The sequence below is a fragment of the Strigops habroptila genome, chromosome 11 (genome assembly GCF_004027225.2).
Source record: "Strigops habroptila isolate Jane chromosome 11, bStrHab1.2.pri, whole genome shotgun sequence".
In the NCBI taxonomy this organism is placed as follows: Eukaryota; Metazoa; Chordata; class Aves; order Psittaciformes; family Psittacidae; genus Strigops; species Strigops habroptila.
The window spans coordinates 10,923,418-10,950,737 of record NC_046360.1 but is presented as its reverse complement, the minus strand read 5'-3'; the positions used below and the strand labels follow the sequence as shown (position 1 = coordinate 10,950,737).

At 40.9% G+C, this 27,320-nt stretch overlaps 1 protein-coding gene across 21 annotated transcripts in view; it reads left to right on the top strand.

The window, feature by feature from the left end:
• DEPDC5 (DEP domain containing 5, GATOR1 subcomplex subunit) overlaps nucleotides 1–27,320 on the top strand; it is a 46,221-nt gene that overhangs the window by 1,899 nt on the left and 17,002 nt on the right. For 8 of the 21 annotated variants that reach the window (XR_003993835.1, XM_030502005.1, XM_030502004.1 and 5 more), the window contains 29 exons: nucleotides 217–331; nucleotides 1,002–1,048; nucleotides 1,540–1,625; nucleotides 2,403–2,486; nucleotides 3,144–3,193; nucleotides 3,730–3,799; nucleotides 4,139–4,217; nucleotides 5,746–5,822; nucleotides 6,835–6,904; nucleotides 7,322–7,394; nucleotides 8,129–8,232; nucleotides 8,579–8,653; nucleotides 9,432–9,566; nucleotides 10,034–10,095; nucleotides 10,195–10,268; nucleotides 11,437–11,506; nucleotides 11,995–12,031; nucleotides 12,724–12,844; nucleotides 13,030–13,253; nucleotides 14,823–15,026; nucleotides 15,559–15,694; nucleotides 17,351–17,448; nucleotides 20,302–20,367; nucleotides 21,707–21,890; nucleotides 22,870–23,030; nucleotides 24,085–24,202; nucleotides 24,363–24,530; nucleotides 25,428–25,647; nucleotides 26,473–26,606. Coding sequence is in view for 20 of the 21 variants with exons in the window: in XM_030502005.1 (XP_030357865.1) it covers nucleotides 217–331; nucleotides 1,002–1,048; nucleotides 1,540–1,625; nucleotides 2,403–2,486; nucleotides 3,144–3,193; nucleotides 3,730–3,799; nucleotides 4,139–4,217; nucleotides 5,746–5,822; nucleotides 6,835–6,904; nucleotides 7,322–7,394; nucleotides 8,129–8,232; nucleotides 8,579–8,653; nucleotides 9,432–9,566; nucleotides 10,034–10,095; nucleotides 10,195–10,268; nucleotides 11,437–11,506; nucleotides 11,995–12,031; nucleotides 12,724–12,844; nucleotides 13,030–13,253; nucleotides 14,823–15,026; nucleotides 15,559–15,694; nucleotides 17,351–17,448; nucleotides 20,302–20,367; nucleotides 21,707–21,890; nucleotides 22,870–23,030; nucleotides 24,085–24,202; nucleotides 24,363–24,530; nucleotides 25,428–25,647; nucleotides 26,473–26,606 (3,142 nt within the window). In the remaining variant the exon portion in view is untranslated. Of the gene's footprint in view, nucleotides 1–216; nucleotides 332–1,001; nucleotides 1,049–1,539; nucleotides 1,626–2,402; nucleotides 2,487–3,143; nucleotides 3,194–3,729; nucleotides 3,800–4,138; nucleotides 4,218–5,745; nucleotides 5,823–6,834; nucleotides 6,905–7,321; nucleotides 7,395–8,128; nucleotides 8,233–8,578; nucleotides 8,654–9,431; nucleotides 9,567–10,033; nucleotides 10,096–10,194; nucleotides 10,269–11,436; nucleotides 11,507–11,994; nucleotides 12,032–12,723; nucleotides 12,845–13,029; nucleotides 13,254–14,822; nucleotides 15,027–15,558; nucleotides 15,695–17,350; nucleotides 17,449–20,301; nucleotides 20,368–21,706; nucleotides 21,891–22,869; nucleotides 23,031–24,084; nucleotides 24,203–24,362; nucleotides 24,531–25,427; nucleotides 25,648–26,472; nucleotides 26,607–27,320 lie in introns of those variants that run through there. The other 13 variants (XM_030502021.1, XM_030502017.1, XM_030502019.1 and 10 more) reach the window with 10 other exon arrangements.

Here is a 27,320-nt window from a genome sequence, read left to right as displayed (position 1 = left end):
CTCTTTTGTCCAACAGATCTTTTGTGAAAGTTCTGTGATTGGAAAGAGAAATTTTTGCCCACTGTGGCCAGATTGAAGTGGGTGACCAGGGGCGCTGTTGTGTAGTGGCTATAACGTGTTGCTGACCTGTTAATGCTGGGATGGTGTGGTTATGTGGAGTAGGCTATTGCATATGAACACGCAACCATCTGTTTGGTATATATCTGTTCATTGCAGTTTTCCTCATTTGTTTATGTCTTGCAGATGATGAACTGGTAGTAAATCCCAAAGTATTTCTTCAAATCAAGCTGGGAGATGTTGTGGAAATTGCACATCCCAATGATGAGTACAGGTGAATTCTCTCTTTGCTAATATCAGTCAGGTGTGGTTAGAGCACTGAGAGGGTGTGTTCACTTGCAGCAGTTTCTAGTGATGGGCTCTTAGAGCTGGGTCAGAACTTTGCTTCAGGGTGCTGCCATCTTCTGCCTGAAGAAAAGAGGATAACTACAGCAGGAGCTCTTCCTTAAGGTTTATGGAATTCTTTATGTTTGGTGTTAGCTTGCTGACTTTTCCCAGGGCAGATAGCACCTGAATGTAGAATCTACAGTGTCTTTGTCCTCTTCATAGGTGTGCTGATGCCTAGTTGTTATTCTTTCATCCTATATTATATCCTAGGCAAAAATAAAACTTCCTGCTCAGCTATAAAAACATAAATCTTTACATGAAGCTGTTCATCCTGCAGCCTGTATCTGAAAAGTAGCAGTTTACTTGTTTGGGATTCCAAGATGTTCCTGTGTGACTTACTTTCCCATTTAGAGTATCATCTTTACCTAAAGGGTACCTTATGATAGGTGTAAGGAACAAGACAGAGAGGATGATGTATGAAGCTTTCTAGAAAATATTCATGTTTTTGTTTAGCTTATCCCATGCTCCATGTTACTAAATAGTTTTGAGAGAGTGATTTGCCGGAGTAGACTGCTGGTATCTCAACTTCCTAACTTTTTTTCTTGTTTGCATGCTAGTCCCCTGCTTCTACAAGTGAAGTCACTTAAGGAAGATTTGCAGAAAGGTAACTCTAAACTCATAGCACATATAGTAAAATCGTTGACAAAGGTTATATGATTGGTCTGTATCTGATTGACTAATGCATATATCTGAACTTCGTAAGAAAATCAATGCTTTGTCTCTTTAGGAATGGAAGGATTCTAATTTTATCAGAAAGTGAATAGCCAATTTTAAATCTGCTTTTGGTTGAGTGATGTGGGGGTATGGTTTAAACAAAATTGGCTTTTTGGCTTGAAAATTTTGTTTCTGCATTCTCTGGCTAGCTTTATATCTTTCCTTCTTGAAGGAATTAATTCAGCCTAAACTTTGAGCTTATCTCACCTGCCTCGATCTTAGTGACTCTTAAGTTGGGCCATAGCTGAAAGAAGCTGTTGTCTTTTGCTGAGGTCCTAAGTGTTCCGTGACAGTCTCGCTGTGTTGCTTTTGTACTTTTAAACCACATGAAACCTTTTGGGGATGTTCACTGCTTTATTGTCCTTTCTATGTTTGTGACAGAAACTATAAGTGTGGATCAGACAGTTGCACAAGTGTTCCGACTGCGGCCGTACCAGGATGTCCATGTGAATGTTGTTGACCCAAAGGTGTGTGGTTTTGCAGCTTTTTTCCCCATCTGTTCCTTCACTTAGCTCAAATCAGAGCGCTGTGAATTTCCATCTACAGTAGTATTGGGGGGAAAAAAAGGTGTATTTTTATTGGAAGGTATTTAGCCTTCTTTCCTAAGAAAATGAGGCTTGGGCAATTGAACTGTTTAAATGTCTCTTTCTTCTCTCCCTGCCATCCCTGCTCTCTTTTTGAAGTCTGGGGGCCAGCCTCAGCACAGCTTGATAGAAATATAGAAATTTCAAATACCTTTAAATTTCAGAAATTCAGGATAACCAGTTAGAGGAAAGAGAAACATTTTGTAAGTGACCTAGTCAAAAGCAGAGCTGTGGCACATCTGATACCCTTGTAGGAGAGGCATCTCTTGTAAATGTCCTCACTGCCAAAACAGCTTCAGTCGGAGCTTACATTCAGTGCAAGACACAAATCTGCAGGAAACAAGGCTTCCTTAATGCAGTGAACAATGGAAGTCATTTGTTTCACTTGTGCTTCCAGTTTGCACCGAGGCTTGTAGCACAGATTTAGTCCTTGGGCTTTTCTGGTCCCAGCGTACAGTGTCTTGCAGCTCACAGTCGTTCCAGGTACATGCACAACTTTAGCAGTTACTCAGATGGGATTTCCTTTTTATCTTGCATCTATCAGAAGTATTGACTTGCTTTAGAACAGCTCTCTCTGTAACATTTGGTTCTTACCAGAACAGACTGAAGGGCTCTAGTTAGAAACAACCAGATAGCACTGGTTTTTTTTCCATTTCCCAGGAGGTGACTTTGGACTTGGTGGAACTGACCTTTAAAGATCAGTATATTGGGCGTGGGGATATGTGGCGACTGAAGAAAAGTTTGGTAAGACCTCTGCTGTGATCATGTGTGGGGTGGAGGAGATCATGTACCTTTTTCTTTGCTTGCTGTAAAGGAAAATAAGCATTTTACAAAATACAGAAAACTGAGGACAAGACCAGTTATCAGCAGCTCCTGAGGAACTTATGCTGTAAGTGGTACCTCAGAGTTGGAGAAACGGATGTAAACGTTGCAGAAAAATTTAATCCCATCATTTCCTACTCCATTGCCACAATGTGAATTACTCCCTGGGGCACTGAAAATGCTGTGAGAATTTTTAGCTTATGTTCTGAATTTTAATGATTTACTGCATTTGAGAGGAATTGAATCCAAATGTTTTTCAAGTAGAAGCATGCTGAAGTATCCCCTCTCTGATAGTACCACTTAATAAGCAACTCTTTTGTTTCTGCGTCTCTGAAGCACAGTCTTTGGCTCATCTAAGCACAGTGAATTAGACAGATGAGCCCAATAAAAGTTTATATGTGTTAGAAACTATTTTCTGTTGCAGAGGTTCTGCAGGCTGAAGTATTAGTTGTAAATATGCTCAGTGATTTTCATGATTTTATGGCAGAAATCAGGTGTTTGTGGATATTTTGGTTGTAAATCGGTCTGCTCACTCTTGAGCCTGCTGTTCTTTTAACACCTGTAACTGTTCTTTCTTAGGTCAGCACATGTGCATATGTCACCCAAAAAGTTGAATTTGCGGGTATCAGGTCAGTGCCTTCCCTTAGGGCTTGCTATTACTTATGATATTACATTAATGAGCCCTGAGTATCCAACTGAAGAATGTTCTCTGGAAAATCCTTCGTGATTTATTGTTCTCTTACTCTTCTACAGTTTTCTATCAGCACTACGAGGTGGGGGAAGGCTTCTGTCTGATTTGGGGTGGAAGAAACTAATAGTAGGACAGCCAGCGACACTTGTTGCCTCTGATCAATGCCAAATAATCATCATTTCACCTCTTACAGTATTTCTCCCCCTTCCCAAGATGTATTAATAGTTTAGATGAGGTTTACTTCAGTTGCTGTTAAGGTGACAAAGGGACAAGATAAGGTGCAGATGCAGAGGGAAACAGCTGTTGGGACATCTTTTGGATTAAAGATCAGGTTTTAACCCAATAAATTCCTACTCTATCTTCAAGTCATCCTTGAACATAGATTTTGGTACATCCCTTATTAGCTCAAATATTGATTCTGTAATCTTCATATTCACTCTGGTTAACAAATATTCTGCACTCCTTTTCTTCCAGGGCGCAGGCAGGTGAACTGTGGGTAAAGAGTGAGAAAGTCACTTGTGGGTACATCAGTGAAGATACTCGGGTAAGATTTCGGAGAGCAAAGGAAGTTTTTCCTTTCCTTTCCTTGCCAGGTTTCTTGTAATTCTATCTTGCTTGCAGATTTGTATGGATCACTTGAATTGGCTATGTTGTAAGGGGAAGAATGGCAATAAATTCAGGAGAATGAATGATTGGTAAACTTCAACTCTTCTGTGCTGGCAGCACTAGGAATTACATGGGCTGTTGAAACGCCAACTTGTTAGGGGGGAAGTTCCCCGGAATGCAGTGGGCACAGTTGTATAAGCTGCTCTAGTTGCCTTCAGCATGTGGACCTTTTAGTGAACTTACCTTGTTTTAAATAAGGTCCTTTGTTCCTTTGCAGGTGGTCTTCCGCTCCACTTCTGCCATGGTTTATATTTTTATCCAGATGAGCTGTGAAATGTGGGATTTTGATATTTATGGTATGTAGGTAACTGACCTGCCTGATTGTGAATGTGGATGGCAGCAGCTATCCTTTCTGCCCCTATGAGAAAACTGCTGCTACTATTTATTTCTGCCACTGCTAGAAAACTGAAATACCCTGCCTTTGGCCTAGGCAGTGCTGCTCTGAAGTGCCTTTTAGATCCTTACATGCAGTGCCACACTTCTGTCTCCTGGGTATTCCATAATTTTTCTGTCCCTTCTGTAAGGCCTGGGTGCCATTATCTCAGTGACGAAATGCAGAGGGTCAACTGATTATGGGTACAGAAGGGTATTCTCTGGATATGACCAACCGCATCCTGGGCTGCATCAAAAGAAGCGTGACCAGCAGGTCGAAGGAGGTGATCCTGCCCCTCTACTCTGCTCTTGTGAGACCCCACTTGGAGTACTGCGTACAGTTCTGGTGTCCTCAACATAAAAAGGACATGGAGCTGTTGGAGCAAGTCCAGAGGAGGGCCACGAGGATGATAAGGGGGCTGGAGTACCTCCCGTATGAAGACAGGCTGAGAAAGTTGGGGCTGTTCAGCCTGGAGAAGAGAAGGCTGCGTGGAGACCTCATAGCAGCCTTCCAGTATCTGAAGGGGGTCTACAAGGATGCTGGGGAGGGACTCTTCCATAGGGACTGTAGTGGTAGGACAAGGGGTAATGGGTTCAAACTTAAACAGAGGAAGTTTAGATTAGATATAAGGAAGAAGTTCTTTACAGTGAGGGTGGTGAAGCACTGGAATGGGTTGCCCAGGGAGGTTGTGGATGCTCCATCCCTGGCGGTGTTCAAGGCCAGGTTGGACAGAGCCTTGAGCCACGTGGTTTAGGGCAAGGTGTCCCTGCCCATGGCAGGGGGGTTGGAACTAGATGATCTTAAGGTCCTTTCCAACCCTTACGATTCTATGATTCTACGATTCGATGTTTGGTGGTGAGGGCAGGCACAAGCCTGTGTGAATCCTGAAACTAGAAACGACTGGAAATCCTGTACAAGGAGGACCTTGATGTTTTAGATTTCCCTTGACTTTGGCTTAGTGAGGAAGCAAAATCCCCTCCTTAGCCCAGGTGAAGTCAGCGAGAAGTTTTAAAACTTTGGGCATTAAGAATGAGTCACTTCTCTGTGTCATTGCCCTATTTTTATTTCTTTTTCCAACTTTAATTCTTTAGAAAACCTCTTATCACTTCCTCTGACCATGTGTTTGGGCATATGTAACTGGGCAGCTATTCCAAGCTGAGCAGGGGCTCAGTTGTGCATGCTGTGCCTAAAAGATAGTACAGATGCTTTCCCAGCATGCAGCGAATGTGTTGGAAAAAGGAATTTAAAGGTCAGATCCTTTTGACAGAGTTGTGTTTACATCCTCTCAAACATAGTCATGCTTTTTAATATTTTTACCATCTTTGCTTTAGCAATATTAGCATTCATTATGCATACAACTGCTCTAATTCTAATAAAAATAATGTTCCTATAATCTCAAGGTTAGATATACCCCATAGTTGGAGTAGCTGCAGTTATTTGATGCTTTGGAGATGTTTACTTTGCAGGGGACCTGTACTTTGAGAAGGCTGTGAATGGTTTCCTTGCTGACCTCTTCACAAAATGGAAGGTAAATAGCTGGTTGAGTTAATCCTGTCTGAAAGAACAAGTCAATACCATCTTAATAAGCCCATTGATGTGACAGTTTGAGGAGGGTTGTGTCACAAAATGCTAATACTTACAGGACTGTAAGAGGTGGCTCTGGGCATCAAGAGCGGTTACTGCAAGACTGCATTAAGTCATACCTGAGTGACCCCACTGCTGATCTCTTGTATCTGCTGTGTTTGTATCATACAGTTTGTTTGTGTGGAGGACTGGACTAAAGTCACTAAATGTGTGATGTGTTTGTGCTTGTGCAGTAATGCACAAGTCTGGTTTACACAATTTTAGATGTTCCAGGACTCTGTTACGAGTATCTCCCTGGTACAGTGTGTAATGTGTTTACTGCTGCTATCTTTTCATGTGAAGGAGTTCCAGGTTGTAGTAAGTGGGTTGTTAATGACCTGCAAGGTTCGTGAAAGTGAATTGCTTCAAAAACCAAACAAAGCCTCACTGCCTGTTATGGCTGAAGAACCCAGAGCTGTCACCTGACTCAGTGCATGATCTGGCTTAGAGCTGCTGTTAGCAGTCCTGCAGCAGACTTCCACGGACTTGAGAGAACCATATCAGTACTCAAAAAAAAGGGTATATAAAATACGAAGTTTTAATTTGGTAGGGTCATCTCTCTAAACACTAAGAAATAAGAATATCAAATTGTTGTATATATAAACAAATTGAGTCAAGTGTATTTTTTAAACAAAAGTTATATGTCTTGACAGTTACAGAGAGGAGTTTCTTTACAGGCTAGTGAAGAGTGCTGCTGTTAAATGTGGTACAGCCTAGCAGCACAGAATCTACAGGACAGACCATAGAGGAATATGGAGCACTCATGCAGATTCATTAATCCAGCAGTCTACCTTTTTCTGATTACCTTTGATTCTAGGTGTGAGGGGAAAAAGTGTGTTTCTGTGTGTGTATATACATAGTTTTGTACTGAATGTGACCCTAAAGATTTTCTGTTTTCATGTGTTCTTCCTGAGCAGGAGAAGAATTGCAGCCATGAAGTGACAGTGGTTCTATTTTCTAGAACATTTTACGAAGCAAAATCTATAGGTATGTAAATTCTGTGTTTTTCTGTTTCTATTTTTAAACCTATTTCCTTCTCTCTTGAAAGTTGGTCATAGGCTGCCAGTGACTTTTTTCCTTCTTTCTTTATGCCCATGTCCAAAGTAATCCCCATCAAGCACAGTGGATACACAGCCATTCTTACAAAAATACTACAGCAAAAACCTTACATAGAAGAATATATGTCAAATTTTCCTCCTCATACTCATCTGTCATACCAGTTTAAAGACAGTTCTAATATTGCGTGGAAGAGTTGATAGTTCTCCAAGGTTAGGTTTTTGGTTTGCCTTTTTTTTTTTTTTTAATTTCTTTTTATTTTAATGAAAATAACAGCTCTTTACTAGAAAAGAGGAGTCATTTCTATACAAGAGCATAGGGTAATATGTGCTTTTGCTTCTGTTCCAGATGAGTTTCCTGAAACACATCGTGCATCGATTCGGCAGGATCATGAGGGAAGGTTTTATGAAGATTTTTACAAGTAGGTCTTTCTCCCAGTTCTTCACCTCTTGTCCCACACTGTATGTGGAGAATATCATGTTACAAAGTGTAGGAGTTTGCCAGGAATTAAGATAGTGAAAAATATCTATGTCTGAAACTGGCAGCAAATTGATGAGTAGCCCCTGTTCCATCTGTGCGTGCGCACCCATGTTTGCTAAGTCAGTCTTCCATGAGCATGTGAATATTGTGTTGTCTGTGCGCAACTGGAGTCGCCAGTAGCCTCTAGAAGTTCTGTAGTGTTGGGAGCAGTTTTTGCATAAGGCTTGACTGTTTTTCAGGTCTTTACATTCTTGAGTAGTTGAATAAATGATTCCATTGCTGATACCACAAGTGTTTGCAGTTAGGTACTTACTGGAGCTTTTTGGCTGATGGTCAGAACAGATGAAGCTGTGGAAGCTGTCATTTGATTCTGAACTTGGACTTCTTAATGATCTTACTGCTTTGCAAGACAGTGATGCTGTTTGACATGTAATGTTGATAACCTATTTAGAAGTGAGAGATTATTCTAGCTGGGAGTGTGCCCAGCTTCGTGTGTGCATCTACACCTTGGTGATTGCTACAAGTATGCAGTAGCTCTGTGCTGCCTACTGGAAGGAAGAAACACTCACCTTTCTGTGCATTCCTTATTCTGTAGTTTGTTCATCCCTTCTCCCTCTTAATAGCTTCCTTTTATAGCTTCCTTTTATAAGCCTCACTAAGTTGTGCTCTTCCTAGAGTTGTAGTTCAGAATGAGAGACGAGAAGAGTGGACCTCATTGCTTGTGACCATTAAAAAGCTTTTCATCCAATATCCTGTGTTGGTACGACTAGAGCAAGCAGGTACAAAAATCCTCCTTTCCCATGCTTTACCCTTTTCTTTCTCTTTTTAATTTCTAAATGACTAGTTTCAGTTGGAATTTGGTATTGTGCTACTTAGTGCTCTCCTGGCTAGGTTATTTTGCTTGGGTCTTTCTGTGAGATATACCAGTACTAATTTTATTGGAGTGATAGGATTTACTACAAATGCAGTTTTATGTTGTTTGTTTGGGTGGGATTTTCTGGGGGAAAATGGGAATGTTTTGGGGGGGGTTTTTTGTTTTTTTGTTGGGTTTTTTTTTTTTTCCCCCCTGCTAGTCTATAAAGGGATAACAACTTTTTTCTTTTTCCCTTCTGCACACTTGTCCAGAGGGCTTTCCTCCAGGTTACAATTCTACCTCAGCACAAGGGAACTACCTGGAGGCCATAAATCTTTCATTCAATGGTAAGTTACAAACATGGATAAAATATACAGAGGAAGAAGCAGCTGCCAATAAATGGCTGTGGTCTTCTCTTGCCTGTTCCTTAACGCTATAAAGAGGAGGGGAATGTTAGGTGGTTGTTGTAATTTTCAGCCTCAGAAGAAATTGTCTTGTGTGTCTCTGGAAAGCCAGTAGCCCTCAAATAACTGAGTATTGGGTATTTCAGACTTCAGGACCTTGTTAGGATGAAACTTTTCCTTCCATCTGTGAATCTGTATGAGAACCTCTTGGAATAGAAGCTGAAATTTTCAACTATAGAAGTGTTTCAAAATCGGGATAGATCAAAGGTGATTTAGGTGAAGCTGATCCATGTCTTTTAGCAGGGAGATAGATGTGATAGGCTGGAAGTGCTCTCCTGTACACCAGGTGCCATTCTGTCTTAATGGGTGTCTTGTTATTCCTATAGGAGGAAGCACAGGATGTTATTTAAAATTATTAGTAATGGACTTTATCTCGTTGGGCTTTTTTTGGGTTGGTTTGTTGGCTTTGGGGTTTTTGAGATGTTATAGAAGAAACACTAAGCATATGAGAAAAATATTCCTTTTTATGTATCTGGTTCCCATCTTCTCTTTAGCCCTAACTCCTCTCTCTCCTGTAGTTTTATTAATGTTAATTGTTGGACAAGACTATATACAAGCCCCCTCGTGCTTGCATGTGCTGTTCTAATCACCTCCTTTGCTCTGAAAAAAAACTTCCAGCATCTTCTTTTCTTTTAAAGTATGCCCCAATTCTTTCTTCTAGTGTTTGACAAGCATTACATAAACCGCAACTTCGATCGGACCGGCCAGATGTCTGTAGTCATCACACCTGGGGTGGGAGTGTTTGAAGTTGATCGACTCCTTATGATTCTGACCAAGCAGCGGATGATAGACAATGGTAAATGACAGCAATACTCTGCAGTGTCTATGAAGGCAAGCAGAAATAGTTGGAAAAACTCTAGCCTTTTCTTGCTATGAAAAGTATCTACTGTAACTTGTGTACTCTGGGAAGAAGGGTTACAGCTGGAAGACTTGTGTCCACACTTCTTCTTGAAATAGGCAGAATTTCAGAGAACCGACAGACATTTGTTTTGTTTGTGATGGAGACCTTCATCTGTCCATGCAGATCCTTCCCTTAAAGGATAATCTTGCATGACTTGCATTAGTTTAAAAGAAACATTTCTTATATTCCCACTGGCACTGTTGGCTTGTAACAATACCATGGGACTGTTAACTACCATTTTCAGTATAATTACACCTTAAAATCTGGTAGAAATACAAATTGGGCCTTCAGCTCAAATTGATGATCTGTTTTGGCTTAGTCCTGCTTGGTAGATAGTTGAATTCTACTGTTCTTTGTTACAGGGATAGGTGTGGACTTGGTATGTATGGGAGAACAACCGCTGCATGCTGTACCACTGTTTAAGGTAATGCTTCTTTTCCCTTCTCTCCTACTAGAAATGTTGCTCATTTTGTGACTACCTAGACACAGAGCAAGTTGCTATGCTTCTGAATTACTCTTACAGCTTCATAATCGCTGTGGACCTGGAGACTCCAGACTGGGTGATGACTACAATATTCCACACTGGATAAACCATAGGTAGGTGAACTCTCTCAGCCTTTGCTAATCACTTCTGCTCTTTATAATCTGTTGAATTCCCTTTCTTCTTTCATTGTTTATTTCCTCTGTTCTCCTCCTGAAGCAAAGACAGATGTTACAATAGGCTTGCAGAACTAGGAATGTTCTTGCAGAATTCTGGGCATTAATGCAGCATACCAGAGATAATAGACTATTTGCAGAGGAGAAGGTCTTGATCTTTCCAGCTAATTTAGTTATAGCCTTTATCTATGCTTGAGGGAAGTCAGGAAACTAAGCAAAAAATACAATCACTTCAACTAATAACTAGATTAGTTATTAGTGAAAAGATACATCCCAAAAGAACAGTAACGGGTAGGGAAAATGTGGATAACGTGGATAAATGTTGGAACAGTTGCAGGAGACACTGAGGCTCAGTGTTAACACTGCTTCACTCCAAGGCATGGTAGGTTTCTTTTCTGCTTTCTGTTAAATGTTTTGTGCTGTAATACTCTATTCTTTCCCAACATGTAGAGATCAGGGCTTAGGATGAAAACTACCTCCTTGGCCCTTGTTCTGCTTTAGGATTATTCTTTTTCTCTCTCTTTTAATACCTCATTTTATCTGCATGCATTAATTGACTGTCATGACCAATTGCCATTTATGGATTCCATGTACCCAATATTTTCAAGTGACTGGAAGGCATCTGATCTTTGCCATGGATGAAAATGTGTTTGAAGGCTTAGAATAAGGCAAGATTAAAAAGATTCAGATAAGAAGAAACAGGTTTTAAAGAGTACGTTATTTGAAATGGGAGGAGGTGTGTTGTTTTCAAGCAGCTCATAGTCATTACTGTCGTGTAAATTAGGGAGAGTGTCATGTAAACTGCACAGTGCTGTATAGACAGTGAAAGCGGATACCTTCTGCAGAAAGAGCAAGTGAACTGAGGAATACAAATGTAAGCATATTAAGAAGTCTGGACTGAGGGTTTACGGGAATAGAAGTCTGGTCTTTAAAGAAAGAGTAGCTTCTCTTAAGTTAACTGTCCATTGTGTTTTCTGTATGTTGTCTTATGCGAAGAAAGGTGTCCCTTTCGGCCATCAAACACCTCACATTCGTGGGCTGTTTGTAGTTGTAGCTAACCAAGTTCAGTTCTTAAAAGACAGCTGAGCTGTTCTGTTTTTCCTTTCAGTTTCTACACATCCAAAAGCCAGCTCCTCTGTAACAGCTTCACTCCACGGATCAAGCTGGCAGGAAGGAAAGTAAGTATCTTTCTCATTTATCTTTATTCTTCCTAGCTTGTCAGATACCTTTTTGTCAGCCAAGCATCAGAATCTTTCTAGCAAGTATTCCAACATCTGTAACTAAGTTTCTGTGTTAAAAGACAGTGAAAGCAAAGCTGTAATGATTGTTGTAGGGATTGTGAATGAGGAACTAGTTTGTAGGTCTTTCTAGGATGAAACTAGGTGAGAAATGTTTTAGTCACCATAAAAATTAGAATTTCATTCTGTAACGAAGAACTCCATGGAGAGGAAAGAAAGCTGTTGACAGAAATGGTTTTACACAGTTTTATGACTGAGTATCAGTATTTAATACTTCTGAAGTGGTCTGGCTGCTTCACTGAGTCAGCAAGGTAAACTTTAAGTTTGATGTTTCATCACACTGGGGCATATTTTCTTAACTTGCTGACTGTCTCCTTTTCTCTTGCCCTTTTTGTTCTGGCCACTTCACACTTCTTTGGACCCTCCAGCCACTGACTGAGAAAGCAAAAAGTAACCGAGATGCCTGTGAGTAATTCTGTTCTGTAATGATCTATCCCACTAACACCTGTAGTAAAGCAATGACACTTTAGCAAAAACACTACTGATGAGATGTGGGAAGGGACAACTGTTGGAGAAACTGTGAAAACCACATAGTCATTGTCCAGGGAGTTAATGTGTGTATGTCCATTGGCTTCTTGGCAAATAACTAATATTGAGGGTAGGTTTCTGTCCTGGCTGCTGGGGAATAGATGGTACCAGGCTGGTGTGCTAGTGGTACTGTTGTGGGGGTAGGACAGGAGGACATTCGCTGCCTTGGGGTGTTGACAGTGCTATGACTGCAGAATTACAGTGAGAGAAGCCTGCTTTCTTCCAATACCGCCTCGTTTCAGAAAGGGGTACATTGTATAAGTGACCCTATCCATTCTTTCAAAGATGCTTCAAAATGTGCAATTCCCTTGTGAGGGAACTTGGCATCTGTTCATACAAGAATTGATTTGTTTATTAGTTTAATTTCTTGGACATATGGGAGAAGATATTAGGGCCTAAGGAGCCCTGATTCAGAGGCACCCACTTTGATAATTGAGCTGCTCTGTCTTTCTGCTCATGAGACTTTTATATGTGATTTTTCAAAGTAGATACTTCTCTTAGTGGCAAGAGTTGGGTACTTCTAACTTGCAGATCTTGAACATTCCAGTGCTATATGATTTTTATTTCAGCGTTAGGGGCTCCAAAAGATGCTGAGAATGCCCTGCCTATCCAGGTGGATTATGATGGCTATGATGCCCAGGTGTTCAGGCTGCCAGGCCCATCCAGAGCCCAGCGCTGTACCACTTTCAGGTAAGAGGCTTGTGAGTCTACTAGTACTAGAGTAGCCATGTTGTGGCTTTCTGGTACTTCTTCCTTGTAGTCCTCTTACACAGTTCACCTCTTGAGTATCTTACATGACTTGGGCCTGTTCAAGCCCCTTGATAATTCAGGAATTAATCTCTCTTTTGTACCACTGGACGTATCTGTATTTTCAGTAGGTCTGTGAGGGAGAGAGAAAGTCGAACCAGGAAGAGCTCTAGTTCCTATGACGTGTCATGCAGCCCCTCCCTGCAGAGCCGCACACTGCCCCCCGAGGAGGTGAGGAGCCAGGCTTCTGATGACAGCTCTCTGGGCAAGATCTCCAACATCCTGATGATCCCACGGCCTCACCTGCACCAGTGTGAAGTCAGCAGCTCTTTGGGCTATACCAGCACCAGAGGTCAGCCTAAGGCAGATGGGAAAGTACCTTAGATGGTGAGAGAGAAGAGGGAAGTTTGTGGTGGCCACAGCAAGGCCAGCACAGGGGAGATGATGCTTGTATTAGCATTCATGGTACATCTTTTCTGCAGTTCCAGCTGGGTGTGCATTCTCCCTTTGTTATCCTTGGCCAATTCCATTGCTCTTTTTTACTGGCTTGTCCTAAATAAAAGTGTCCTGACATGATTTGCTATTTTCCCTTGTCTATTGCCTTCTATTATATTTGACTATTCTCCTGTGCCTGCCTGCAAATGTGGACACACACAAGTAACTTTTCATTATCCAGGTCACCTATAATCTGTCAAATGAGAAGTGGCCTTCGTAGTGAGCCCTGGGGCACCCTGCTTGCAGCTTCTTTCTATGGGGATTTGTTGTCATTAAGAGTCATTTTCTGGATCCTTCCATTTGACACCGTACTGCTGAGATATCTTGGTGTGTTAGCAGTGCTGGTGGTCTCCTTTCTTTCCTTCCAATTTAATTTTGTTCTCAACCAGTATGGGGTATCTTCCACAAACCCAACTCATTTATAGGTAAAGTGTATTCCTACTGCAATTCCTTGATCTTCTGTAAAATTCTATCCCTGAAGGTTCTTTATGTGTTTCTTTGTTTCATGTCATGCTATCTAATACCTGATACCATATTTACCCTGTTACAAGAACTGGATTTGATGATGTGAAACTGCTGTCACAAAGTGTGCTTCACGTTACATTTACCTTTCATGTTTTCCCCTGCTGTCAGTTAATATACATATTTTTTCCTTTCTGTAAACTTCCTTAGTATGAAGGATAGTCTTGTGGCCCAGCTGAAGGTGTGCATCTGCATGGGGATATGTGCGGAATAGGATTGATGGGAAGAGTCAGACTAGCTGAGGCTTTTCACATGTTCTAGTTGGCAGTATAGGGTGGTAAAGAGACCCTTCCTTCTCTTTGGGATTTCTGTTTTTGAACAGAGTGATTGCTTCTTCCTCATCTGCTATATTTCTCTCTCCTATTTCTAAGTAACTTCACTCCTGTTCTTCCTTGAATAGCAATGACTAACTGCTAACTTGCTGAGTTAGCTAACTTGCTCCAGTGTCCCTTGTCTTCTGGAAGTAATCCTTTATTTCAGTGGTCAAATCTGAATGTTACAAAAAGTTCAATATTACTCAGTTGTAGCTTCTGCTGTGTCTTTAGCACTCATCTTGAATTTACTGGCGTGTCAGTCTTTTGATTTCTCAGGAATTCTCAAAGCTCCAAGTAATTCTCATAGTTGACTTAGTAAGTGGTTTCTTTCTGGCTTCATTTGGTATAAAGCGACACAGCTTACAGCAATGCTGTAATGGCAGATTAAATGATATTCTTTCTCGTCTGTATTTTTGTTTACATTGTAACCTGCAGACTGGTTTGAAATTGCTTTCAGCTTCTCTCCCTGCTTGCTCCTCAGCTTTCCTTATTCCCACTTACCCTGGGGAATCTTTATATCTCTAAGCAATTCATTCTCTTTTGCTTGACTTCTGCATGATCTCGCACTGACTTTAAGTTGTGTTTTCTAGATGTCCTTGAGAACATGCTGGAGTCTCAGCAGCGTGACTCCAGCGCCCCTGGGAGGTTCCATGTTGGCAGTGCAGAATCCATGCTGCACATCCGGCCTGGGGGATACACACCCCAGCGAGCACTGATAAACCCGTTTGCTCCATCCCGCATGCCCATGAAGCTTACATCTAATAGGAGGCGCTGGATGCACACTTTTCCTGTGGGTAAGCCTCTTACGTAGCATATTAAATTGCTGATGCTTTTCCCTTGTCTCAGCATTAACACAAGAGAACCAGTCTGAGCTCTGGTGTTCTGAAGTACTTTGCACTGTAACAGAGGCTGAACTCAGTGTATAGGCTTCATAAATTGGAGATCCTCTTTTGAAAATATTGCCATCTATTAGCAAACTTACAGCATCAGGTACTGTGAAACAATCTTATAGTGGAGGGAGGCTGTTGAAGTGAATCATTGTAATTGTAATTACTGTAAATTGGGTTGACTTGCAGATGCTGAATTGTTCTCGTATTTGTTGAGCACCTTATAAGTAGGCCATACAAAATAGTTAAAAGAATATTCTGCTTTTCTGGCTTCAGAGAAGATGCTAGAGGTTCAAGTTTGAAGATTTTATAAACATGCTTCCTTAATTTCCATTAGTTGGCATTGCCTGTGGTGTTGACAGAACAGTTGTTCTGTTGTATGAGCAACTGGGGAATCAATGCAGAAGTGGTGATTAATGATCAAACTGTAACTGTGTAGGTCCATCAGGAGAAGCTATCCAGATCCATCACCAAACCCGTCAGAACATGGCAGAAATGCAGGGCAATGGGCAGCAGGATTTGACACATTCTTCTGCTGAGCTGCTGGAGCTGGCTTACCATGAGGCAACTGGCAGGTGAGCTCCTTAGGCTGAATCTGTGTAGACTTCATATGAACATCTCTTTTCCTTAACATTTGACATGTGGTACAGTATGGCAGTTAAAGGTTGTGATCTTCAAGGTTAATAATATGTTGTGTCACTGATATGTATGCAGCATATGCTTTTATTTTAAGATACAAAGCTCTTCTGGCAAGGCTGGAGAAGATGGTTTACCTCCCTTAATTTGGGGAAGGTGGTAGTTTATTGCAGAGTTTGCCAAGCACAAGCTATGTGATGCGTCACTCATGGAATTGTTCAAAATTGCCTTATAGAAGCTTGTGTCTTTAATTCTTATTATCCCGATAGCTGTGACCTTCATCCCAGGATAGAACATATTTTAACACAGGGCATAGCTTTGCCTCACAGTAACTGCTGAGCAATTTCAGTGCTATCCATTCAGTCCTGTCTTCCCCATGCTGGTGAGAAATACAGCCACCACAAACATCAGGGGAGGATTGCAAATGAAGGCAGCTGGTTTGAAAACTGGTTTCCTTTAAGAAAAATGACCTTTGGTCAGTATTGGGAGCTTATTGATTCTTGGCTCTGAGAAGTGAAAAAGATCCCAGTGTAACTGCGTGTGGCATAGTTGTGGGGAGCCTGTTTTTGGAGTGAGAGCAATTAGATTGTGTACTTCACCCAGGCCAGTTTTCAAACTGCACAGTTGTTTTCCAATCTCCAGATACTGTGTTGCGTTACCTTTTTATTTATTGAAAATATTTTGTCTGTGTTTTTCACTGGTTTTTAAATGTTGTTTCCCAAAGCCATTTTGGCAGCTTAAGCAACTTAAGAATTGCCAAGAATTTAGTTTCTTTCATCATTAACTTTGGCATCTTTCCCGCTATGTGTTTCTTTCGTCTTGCATGTTTATAGGAATTCGTGTTCAATATTGTTCCTGGATGTCCAGGGTGAGTGAGGACATTGCTGGTTATCCTTTGCGTTTTTAATTGCAGGGGTTTTTCTTGCAATTTTCAAGCAGTCCTTCAGGAAAATGCACTGCCTAATTATTCTTTCATGCCTTTTTTTAAAAAAAGAAAAATTTTCGTCCTGTAGAATACGCTAATCTTTCTGTTGTATAATTTTAATATTACATCATGCTCCCCAACTTTCTTCCCTAGTTCTACTTTAAAAAATAAGATTTCCTGTTTATTACTTCATAAGTACATCCTAGTGTGCTAAAGTATCCTGTCATTAATGCCAAACTCTTATGTCGTATTCTTGATAATTCTTTTTCTGGATCTCTGTCATCTCTGTGGATGATGTACTCATCTGAAGCAATTTCCTCACTCTGGAATATTGGTTTTATAGACCATGAAATCAGATCTAAGTTTTATTTCTCTCCTGTGAGGTATATGAGTAGCTGTTTCTCCACTGTCCTGCAAGGATAGTGCATTTGTTATTGCTAGAGGCAAAGAACAAGCAGTACAGACAGATGGAGAATATTGTTATAGCCTACTCTGTGCTGTTTTTGTGGCTGTTGCCATCTCTGCAGGCATCATGAAGAGCATGGTTTCACCACGGGCTCAGCTGAGCTGGCAGAGTGATTACTTGCTATCTGTTATATCAGCTCTTGTTAAAAACAAGGAATGGCAAGAGTGAGGAATGTGTGTAAGAGGCTGTTTTGCTTTTCTACAGACACAGCAGTTCTCGGCACGCAGGTGACAGTGCCTCTTTCCTGAGCTTCAGCGGGGCAAATGAGTACTCAAATGGTCTGGCTGGTGGCAATGGTGCAGGTAACAGAGCACTGACTGGGCACAGGGTTGGGGGAGAGGGCCTTCCTTGCTGGCAGTGACAAAGTAATAGAGCCACAGGTCATGGAAGGTGGGTGGACCAGGCATTACAGAGTGGAAAGAACCAATAATGGAAAACATGTTTCAACTTTGAGTGATCTTTTAATGCTCCTGCTTGGACTTTTTTGGTGTGTGGTAGGTTTTTGGGTTGGTTGGTTGTTCTTGTTTTTTCTTTGCCTTTTTTTTTTTCTTATGTGTGTCTCCTTCTCTAGGTATGTGTAACAACTTTTACTGTGGAAAGATGCTCATTGTTCACGTATGATGAGCTCTGAGGCAGTTGCTTACTTCCATAATAACAAAGCACTGATGTCCAGATACAAAAAATAACTAAATATGCACTGGTATTGTTCAAAACTTTTTTTTTTCTGGGTGGGTTTGCCTTAAGGTGTCACCCTTTGGATTAAGAAACTTGTTTGAATATCTATACTTTACATATACAAGCTGATGGAAAGCATAACATTTGGTCATAGGTAGGTTTTGAGAGAAGCTCTAAAAAAGCAGGTTTATTTTGCGTGGTAAGCTCGGGGATTCAGTGTTTTCAGGCATTTCCTGTCATTATCTACAAATGCGCTTTCTCCAGATTTTAAGACCTTTGAACATGGTGCTGCTTATGCTAAATGTTGTTCACGCAGCCCAAAATATTTCATCACGTTCTAAAGAGAAGGCACATGTCTGTACTTTCAGTTGAGCATTAGCACTGTCTGTCTTGCCTTACCCAGACATCTGAATTAGTGGAAATTCTCAACATTTCTTTGGAATCCTGTTAGTGAACAGCATACTACACTCGGCATCCTGGTGCGTTGTCTGGCTTGGTTGGTTGGTTTTTTGGGGGGGTTTTTTCCAATCTACCTTTTGACTTTATGGAAATGCTTTTTACATGCGTACATGGAAAAAGACATTTGATCTTTTGGGCTATAGTATTCAAGACTTATGTTCTTTTTTCAAAACGAATTTAAAGATTGGTTTGGTTTTTGATTTTTTTTTTTTTTTCTTAAATTCACCCTTCTGAATTACATTTGGATTAAAGCAGTTATGTTTTCCTCTGTGCTCATACCTTGAAGAGCCATGAAGAAGTTAGCAAACTTTCTTGTCTCTCTCATCTTGTGTTCACATAGTCACATTAAAAGGGATTTTGTTCTGTTGTTTTCTTCTGTGAATTTTATGTGAATACATTTCATTTTCTTGCTTTAGTACTTTCTGCTTTTTTTTCTGCCTTCAACATAGACTTTGTTTGTTCTCGCTGAGCCACATTTCAGCTGCTGGATACAATTTGCACAACTTAGATGCAGGGCATATCCTGGCAATAAACATGCTTGCATTGAATATAAGTCTTTTGTGTCTGTAGATTGGCTGTAAATCATGTATGTGCTGGAAATTAATCTGTGTCTGTCCTTGAGAAAGCAGTTAGGAACACCGTCCCTGACTAAACGCCCTCAGCCATCTGGAGCTGCTAGATTGTGACTCAGTGATTTGACTTATGTTTCTCTCATATGGTTTGAGTCCCTTATGAAATGAAGCATTTCTTTAAAAACAAAAGTAATAATCCAAAAATGTGATTTCTCAGTGAGTCTGTTTCTCCTCTGCGGCCCACAGCAGGTTTTGCTGCAACATGGGCTTCACAGTGAAAAATTACCCTACCTGTTCCCGTTGGCATTCAGTGTGTAGCATCGACTGTCCAGCAGATGGTAGATGATAGTTCAGAGCGAATAAATCTTCTTGCAGTTCCCTAACTAGGTGGCAGATGGCATCAGCGGAGCTGGTGAAAGATGAATGCCAATTCCAGCCTGCTCCTTTACTGTTTTAGCATCATCACGGAAGCAGATAACCATCCTCTCTGATAGTAAATGCCATTTAGAATAACAGCTGTGATGTTGATGTCAGTTTTCTGGATAAAGCTACATCAACTGGCTTTATAAAAATGGCTCCTTTTAAATGTTTGGAGGCTCCTGAAATTTGTGTTCTGATAAATGCCTTTTAAGGCAGCAGTTTCTCTTGTCTCCTTAGCTGCTTGTTTCCTCTCATGTGTTGCCTTTGCAGAACATGGTAGTTTTAAACAGTCTGTAGTTAATATATTGGACCTACTTAGGGGCACTGAGGGCTTCATTAATACTTTTCAAATTTGTAGCCTGGCAAGGGATAAAAAAGTATTTTGTATTTGCTGAATCAAGAAGATCCTCCTGCCCCCTGGCAGGGAGGTGAAATGTGTGCTGGTAGTTTATGCCTAAAAATGTTGGAATTGGTGTAAATCTGTGTTGTGATTTTCATAAGTTAGACTTTTTAGATAATTAGAATCTCATTTATGGGTTCTCTTCTCCTACCAGGTGAAAATCTGTTATAATTTACTTTCTTCCTTCCTGTGTTTTATGAAATTCTTCCTCTTATCCGTTGTTCATAAAATGAGAAAATCGATAAATAAAACTCTGGTTTTGGGTACTGAATGTATTTAAAACTACTTAGCTGCTGAGACCTTGAGATCAGCAAGTTAAATGGTTACAGATGACTGTCCTTTGTTGTTCTTTGCTTTTTTGTGGCGTCTGTTTTTCAAGATGTGTTTCACCATTTTGAGGAGGTTGGTTTTGCTTGGTTTTTAGCTACTGAACATTTCTTAGGAGATGTTCAAATTTCATCCAAGATGTCTTCCCCCCCCCCAGTAGTTGGCTTTGTGTGTTTTTCTGCTGTGCAGAACCCTGAGTTCTTTCCAAGGAGATATATTGTTAAAACATTGGCATGCTTTTTGGTTATTTGAAGTGAAAGTGAAGTGCATGATTACTTAAAATACATATTTCTTTCTTTTAGGGGTGAGCATCAAAACGCAGAACAAGGATTCCTTGGAAGATGCTGTCTCTAACTCTCCGGATCCAAGTAAGCAGGAGAAAGGTTTGGAAAAGAGTTTGTGTAGGTGGGATGGTAGGGAGGGGAAGGGGCATGTACATGTATAGAGACATCAGGAGGTGGAAGGCAAGAAGCTGAGGAGCTTACTTGGCTTTTGACAGCAGTTTATTTTGCCCTGCAGTAATTTGCAGGATCACCCGGTGCTGTGTGTCTCACTTTGGTTGCAGTACTGTATCTCTTAAGAATATGTGAAGCTGGTTGTTGTATTACATCTGAAATTCTTTCGTTAGCAGACACTATTATGCAAAAAAGTAAAGCTGCTGAACTCTTGTCTGCCTCTCAACATTAAAAGTTTGCTAGCTATTTGCTAGCTAAAAGGCAGCAGCTATTTGAAGCAGTACAGTCAGTTTGTGAATTTGGTGCTATTAACTGAGAAATGTGTCTTCATCTAATGAAGAAACAAGTGTGTGGCTGTTTAAGAAAATATGTTCTTTAACGTGGTCTGTCCTGTGTTACTTATGCAGTGTTCCTGCCATTAATGTTAACATTTTTGTAGTAACTTAACTTTGCCTGTAAGATCTCAATGACAGGAAGTTAAGAATTAGTAGTTGGCCAAGTGCCTTGATATAGATCATTTGAGGCAGGTTAGAATGTAGTTCAGTAGTGAGCTGATAATTTGATATAATGTAGTTAGCTTTTGCTTTTTAATGTCTAGTTTTAGATCTCTGTAATCTCAAAACTGCAACGTAACTCTAGGAAAGAGTGTGGGGAAGGACTGCTTTCCAAGTTACTCTTTTTCTGGTCTTCCCATCCCTCTGGATCTGTCTTCTGTTTTTGTCACTGTAGCAATACTCCCCTTTCTGCTGTTGTACTATTCCAGAAAGAGGCTGTCATTCTTTCTGTCCTCATCCCTAGCTCCTTCTGCAGTTGTCTAGGATGCAAAGCTGGTCTGATTTTCTTGTTCAGACTTGGAATGTTGATCTATTTTATTAATAATGGGTAACTGCACCTGGCTTGCTGTAATTTTGGAAGAGCGGTGGCTATGTCAGCTCTAGCTTTCAATCAGCAAAATCAAGTGTATTAACTTTGAATGCCATTTGCATGATGGGTTTGAATTAGCATGTGCACTGCATTGTTTAACAAACTCTGTCTCTTTCTCTCCCTCCCTTCCTCCCGTCCTTCTTTCCTTTTCCCTTCTCATTCCACCTTCTCTTTGTCCCTGTTGACTTTATGCCGACTCTGTTTTGTCTCTCATTCTTTCTAACTTCCCTCTTCATGCATCTCTTTCATCTTCCCTTGCACCCTGTTTTTTCATGGCTGACCATATATGCCCCCATTGTCTGCTCCCCCCAATGATACAACGAGGCAGTTCTGACGCTGTCTGCTCCCCCCGTAGTGCCAGGCTTCTGTTGTACAGTTGGAGTGGACTGGAAGTCTCTCACTACTCCGGCATGTCTCCCTCTAACCACGGACTACTTCCCTGACCGTCAGAGCCTGCAGAACGATTACACTGAGGGTTGCTATGATCTCCTCCCAGAAGCTGACATTGACAGGTTTGGCCAGCACCTTCTCTGTAAAGTAGCTTGCATAGAAAGTGCCTAAAGCACAGCTGATGGAAGAGGATCACTTCCGCAAGAGAAAGATGAATTGCTAACATAGTTAGCAGCAGAATGCCTAGATTTTTTCTCTTTTCAGTGATAACTTTGCACCTCTTCTGATGTTACCATTTGACAAAATTGTGTTGTGTAGATTTTGTTAGAAATCTGAGTACAAAACTTTGTCTCTTGTTCTGTTGCGTTCCAGTCAAAATAATCAATCTCAAGCTATCATCTTTGTTAACCTATTTTTTAGCAAGCATTTTGGAAACGCTAAATGAACAAATGTACATGTACACTCAGTTTTTAAGATGCTTATCGTCACTTTCAGGGATATTTAGTTTAAAGAATCTTGGTGGAAAATATGCTTTATGGGAACAAACCAAAAATATTAATCAGGGCAATTGAAATACGTAGGAAGTAGCAGGATTAATGGAGAAATGCCTAAAAGAAATGTCAAATGTCCCTTTACAGCAGGAAGGTGAAGTTTGGAGCAGAAGTAATTGTGATGAGATGCTCTAGTGATGTGTCTTTTAATCTCTCTCTGCTCTAGACATTCTGCTGTGGGAGAGGGTGGAGCATTGCTGCACGCTGGCAGTGCTGGCTCTGCTGAACACTTACAGCCTGCACTGAGAGTCTCTGCAAAGAGCTGTAACAGTGATCATTGGTGAATTGGTTGAAAGTTGTACGTAAATTTGTTACTAGTTGCAAAACTGCTTTCAAAGGCATGAAGTATTGCCAGAGCTGATCATCACCTGTTTAAAATAGGAAGGTACCTGCTTTTTCTCTCCTGTTCCAGCAGGTTGGTTGTCACAGGCAGAGGGCCCCACTTGCACAGAGCCCAGTGCAGGCAGAAATCCTCAGTTAGGAAACACAGGGCTAAGAATAGGTGTGTGGTCAGCTTCCTTATTCTAATCTCCTTAACCTTTGTGTTCAGGAGAGATGAGGAAGGAGTGCAGATGACAGCCCAGCAGGTGTTCGAGGAGTTTATCTGTCAGCGTCTCATGCAAGGCTATCAAATTATTGTGCAATCCAAGCCACAGAAACCAGCCACAACTGTGCCACCCCCACTCAGCAGCAGTCCCCTGTACAGTCGAGGTGAGTGACTTTGTACTGATAATTCAGTCTTTTGTCTTTCCCATCTTCTGCCAATCCCAGTAACCTCTATGAATTGGGCAGAGATGCTCATTGAAGCATCTGTTATTTTTTTGTTGTTGTTGTATGGAAATCTTTGCTGGGAGAGAGCCTGATTTGCAGCAGCACAAACAACTCAGCTGCATCATGAAGGGACAGGTGCAGGATTTTTGAACTGTAATAAGAAACTGGCCTCATATTCATGATGGTGAACCCAAATGACATATGGCCAGAGTGCTGTTTGTGTGAATACATCTTAAACACACTTCACATGGTGACTGCAGGGCAGGCACATCTCTAGAAGACAGACCCAAGCTCCCAAATGTATGTAACTAGAAGCAGTTTCTTAACCCTAACATAGCTGTGAAGGTCCCAGATAGACAGGTAAAGCTTCGTTGTCCTGAAACCGTGAGTCAGCTAAACCTACTTAAACCCCTCAAAGGGCTGGAGTAGGTTGAGAGGGTATCATATTCCTTTGAGAGAATCTGACTTGCTGTTTGACTTCTGACTTTTTTTTTTTCTGGATATTCTCTAGATAAGTCAGTCTGATACAGTGTTCATAGAGGAGAGAATACACATGGACAGGATACAGTTGTAACTCACTGGTTTGGGAATGAGCAGCAAGGCTCCTTCAGTAAAGTACCAAGCTTCAGTGCTTAGTTCCAGGAACGAAGCACAGAGAGGAATTGAGAGTGGAGCCCAGCTTTACCATCATAAACACCAGTTTCTTAACATTTCATATCATCTGTTGTTTAATTGTCCTGACTAGAGAAGGTCTATATTGGTGGCGTATGAATGGGGAATGCCCTTCTTCAGTTGTAATACTAGGAAATCCTAACTCTAAGAGCAAAAGGATCATTGTGCATTTATGTTCCTTGAAAAGGTGGCCTGAAAGATGGCTTTTAGTTTGTCTTGAGTTCAGAAGCCCAATTTTAGAGTCCCTTTCTATAGGTAGGTTGACAAAATTCTGAGTGTTGCAGTGAGCTGAAAGGAGGTGTGTTTTGCTTTTAACAATTAGGTCTTGTATCAAGAAATCGACCTGAGGAAGAAGATCAATACTGGCTGAGTATGGGCCGTACTTTCCACAAAGTAACATTGAAAGACAAAATAATTACTGTGACTCGATACCTGCCAAAGTGAGTATCTCTCTAAGCAGTTCCCTATCAGTGTTCAGATGAACATGCTTTTCTAGCTGCTGGTACTTGCTTGAAAGAACATACTGTAGATCCTTCTTTAGAAGAAAGAGAAGCACTGCTATTGATGATGCTGAGATTAATGTCTGCATTTTCTCTCTAGGTATCCATATGAATCTGCTCAGATAAATTACACTTACAGCTTGTGTCCCTCACACTCTGACTCTGAGTTTGTCTCTTGCTGGGTAGAATTTTCCCATGAGAGACTAGAAGAGTACAAGTGGAATTACTTGGATCAGTATATCTGCTCTGCTGGCTCTGAGGATTTCAGGCAAGATCTCCTTTTTCATCCAGACTGTTCTGTGTCCTAATTGCCTCTTTTCTTTTTGACCTAAAATCCCTTCAACAAGTTCGACCCACAAATGCTCAGTACTCCAGGGAGAGTAACTGGCCTGCTTTCACTTGTATAGTGCTAGCAGGAATCTTACTCTGTTGCCTGTTGCATTATCTGATCTTTGGTACAAAGTCTTGATCGCAGAATTCAGCATGAACCATTTTTTTTTCCTCTGCTACAAATGCAAAGAAATATGATGGCATTTTGTACCACACAGATGCTTTTCTTGGCTTCTTACTCATTTCTGGCTCTGACTCAAAACTTCCATTTAGTTTGAATCTGTTGGAGGCTTGCTTCAGTCCTAGGCTTAGCCTGACTCTAGTCCTGCTCCTAAGCTATGTAGAGCACAGCTTCTGATTAGCAATCTGGAATATCTTTACCAGTATCAATAGCCTTTTTGATATCTTCTCTCAACAAAACAAGTCTTTATCTTTGTTTCTTTTCAGGTATCAATCAAAATGCCACCTACTCTAATGTGTACCTTTAAAATTCCTTTTCCTTTGCTTATCTTTAGAGCCTTTTTTTATCTTTTTTTCTTTTTTTATCTTTTAGAGCCTTTGTAGCTTATCTTTTCCAGAAAAGATATTTTATCTCTGATAAAATTACTCTGAAGTTAACCTTGTTTTCTCTTTTGCATATCAATGTTTTAATGCTTCCCAGTGTTACTCATTGCTGACCATTCCTATGTATATCTGTTCTCTCTCACTCAGGCATAGCAGAATGAGATTGTCACTATACTCACTGAAATCTACAGCAGATAGATGTATATTCTACTTACTGTATAATCCTTCATAGGAAACTGCTGAACTCTGTCCTGTCTTTATGTTCCTTCAGCCTTATTGAGTCACTGAAATTTTGGAGGACCCGCTTTCTGCTTTTGCCTGCCTGCATCAGCGCCACCAAGCGCATTATGGAAGGAGAAGTGCACTGTGATGTGTACGGTGACAAGCCCCGCTCTGACGAGGAGGAGTGGCAGCTCCTGGATGGATTCATTCGCTTCGTGGAGGGTTTGAACCGCATTCGTCGGCGCCATCGGTCTGATCGAATGATCCGAGTGAGTCAGCTTTTAGTTGGGTGAGAAGCTGAGTTTGAGTTTTAGCTGAACCATCTAATGAAGCATTAGCAGAGAGACCCTGAGACAGTCCCAAGCAAGTTGGGAGTGTACGTGTGTGTATGGGTAATGCGTACATAAAGCACAGTGCTGACTGATGTACTATTTCAGATTTCAAATAGTATGGCTTTGTTAACACCTTGCTATTCTTGAACTAACTAAATTTACCTGGAATGGGTATCCTATGCTGCATAGCACAGCCATGCCTTAGTCTGTTGGTGCTCTGGTTTTTCCTCAGCTAGTCTTCTCTTACCACAAGCCTGGTGGCCTGATGCCACCTGTTTGCAAATTTTCGTTGTTTTGTGCTGTAGATGTGGTTATCCTGGACACACTACTGTACCTTGTGATGCAGATAATTGATAGAAAAGGATCTGTGAGGTAGTTAAGCTGGTAACTGCTATCTAGGTTGGCTGTGTGGTGTAGACTTAGTAAAAGGGTTATGAAAAGAGAACCATATGGGTGAATTCCTGGTGAACAGGAATTTCAAGAGGCTGATGAGAAACTGGTTAGTGCTTATCAAATTCTCTTCCAGTTCGTACACTGAATGGGGTAATTTATTTCAGAGCAAATCTACCTTTTCCAGAATAACATCCATCTTGAAATAGCATCCACACAAGACTCTAGGCTGTTCCACTTCTTGTGTACCTATGGTTTAACTACCTTTTTAAAGTGTACATACAAAATCCCTGCTGATGTGAGGTGTTATGTTCTTGCTTACTAATTACACCTAGCTTGATTAAATTTGTGCTTTCATTTTTCCTTTGTTAGAAAGGGTCTGCCATGAAAGGCTTGCAGATTGCTGGTCCGATTCCCACCCACTCTCTGGAGCAGTCTGGGCCTCCCATCGGGAAGAAAGGAACCTCAGCACTCTCAGCTCTGCTGCAGATGGAAGCCAGTCAGAAGTGAGTCTCTACAAGTAGGCTGTGTGAAGAGCACTAGAACATCCTTCCTGTGTAGCCCACCTAAGCGGGCTAAAGGAGATTTGGGGAACTTTGCCTTGCAAAAAGGGATGTGGAATCCTGCTTCTTTAGTATTCTTGTGGCAGGGCTTGGGAAACACTGGGCTTTTCCAGTGACTTCCTTGTATTATGTTTCCATTAATAGAATGAATATAAAAAACTAGAGAGGAACATGAGAAGTGAATGCCTGGTAATCTAGAAGGAGCATCTTTTAAAGTAGCATCTCAGTCCATTACACATCAGATTTGTCATCTATTTGTGATTTGCCAGTACCGTTGTATCCACATAAGAGCAGCTTCACTGGGACCTAAGTGTACATGGGTACACCACACTAGTTGAGTGGTCTCAGTATAAACATTGGGTAGCCTGGAGAAAATAGCTTGTTTTCACTGATAACATTTATTAAAACATCTGTGAAACTTCTGAGGTTCTTTTTCAGTATTGATCTAGAATGGCTCAAAGAAACTCAGATTACTAACACCAGATAAGCTGTAAACCTTAAATTGTGTAAACACAATTTAAAACATTGTTGCTGTTAAATACATACGAAATTTTAATATTTTTGTAATGATAAGGTAGTATTACATATGTGTAATGAAACTGAGTAAGATCAAGGGTCCATGTTGTTCATGTGGGGTAAAAAGTACTTACAGACATT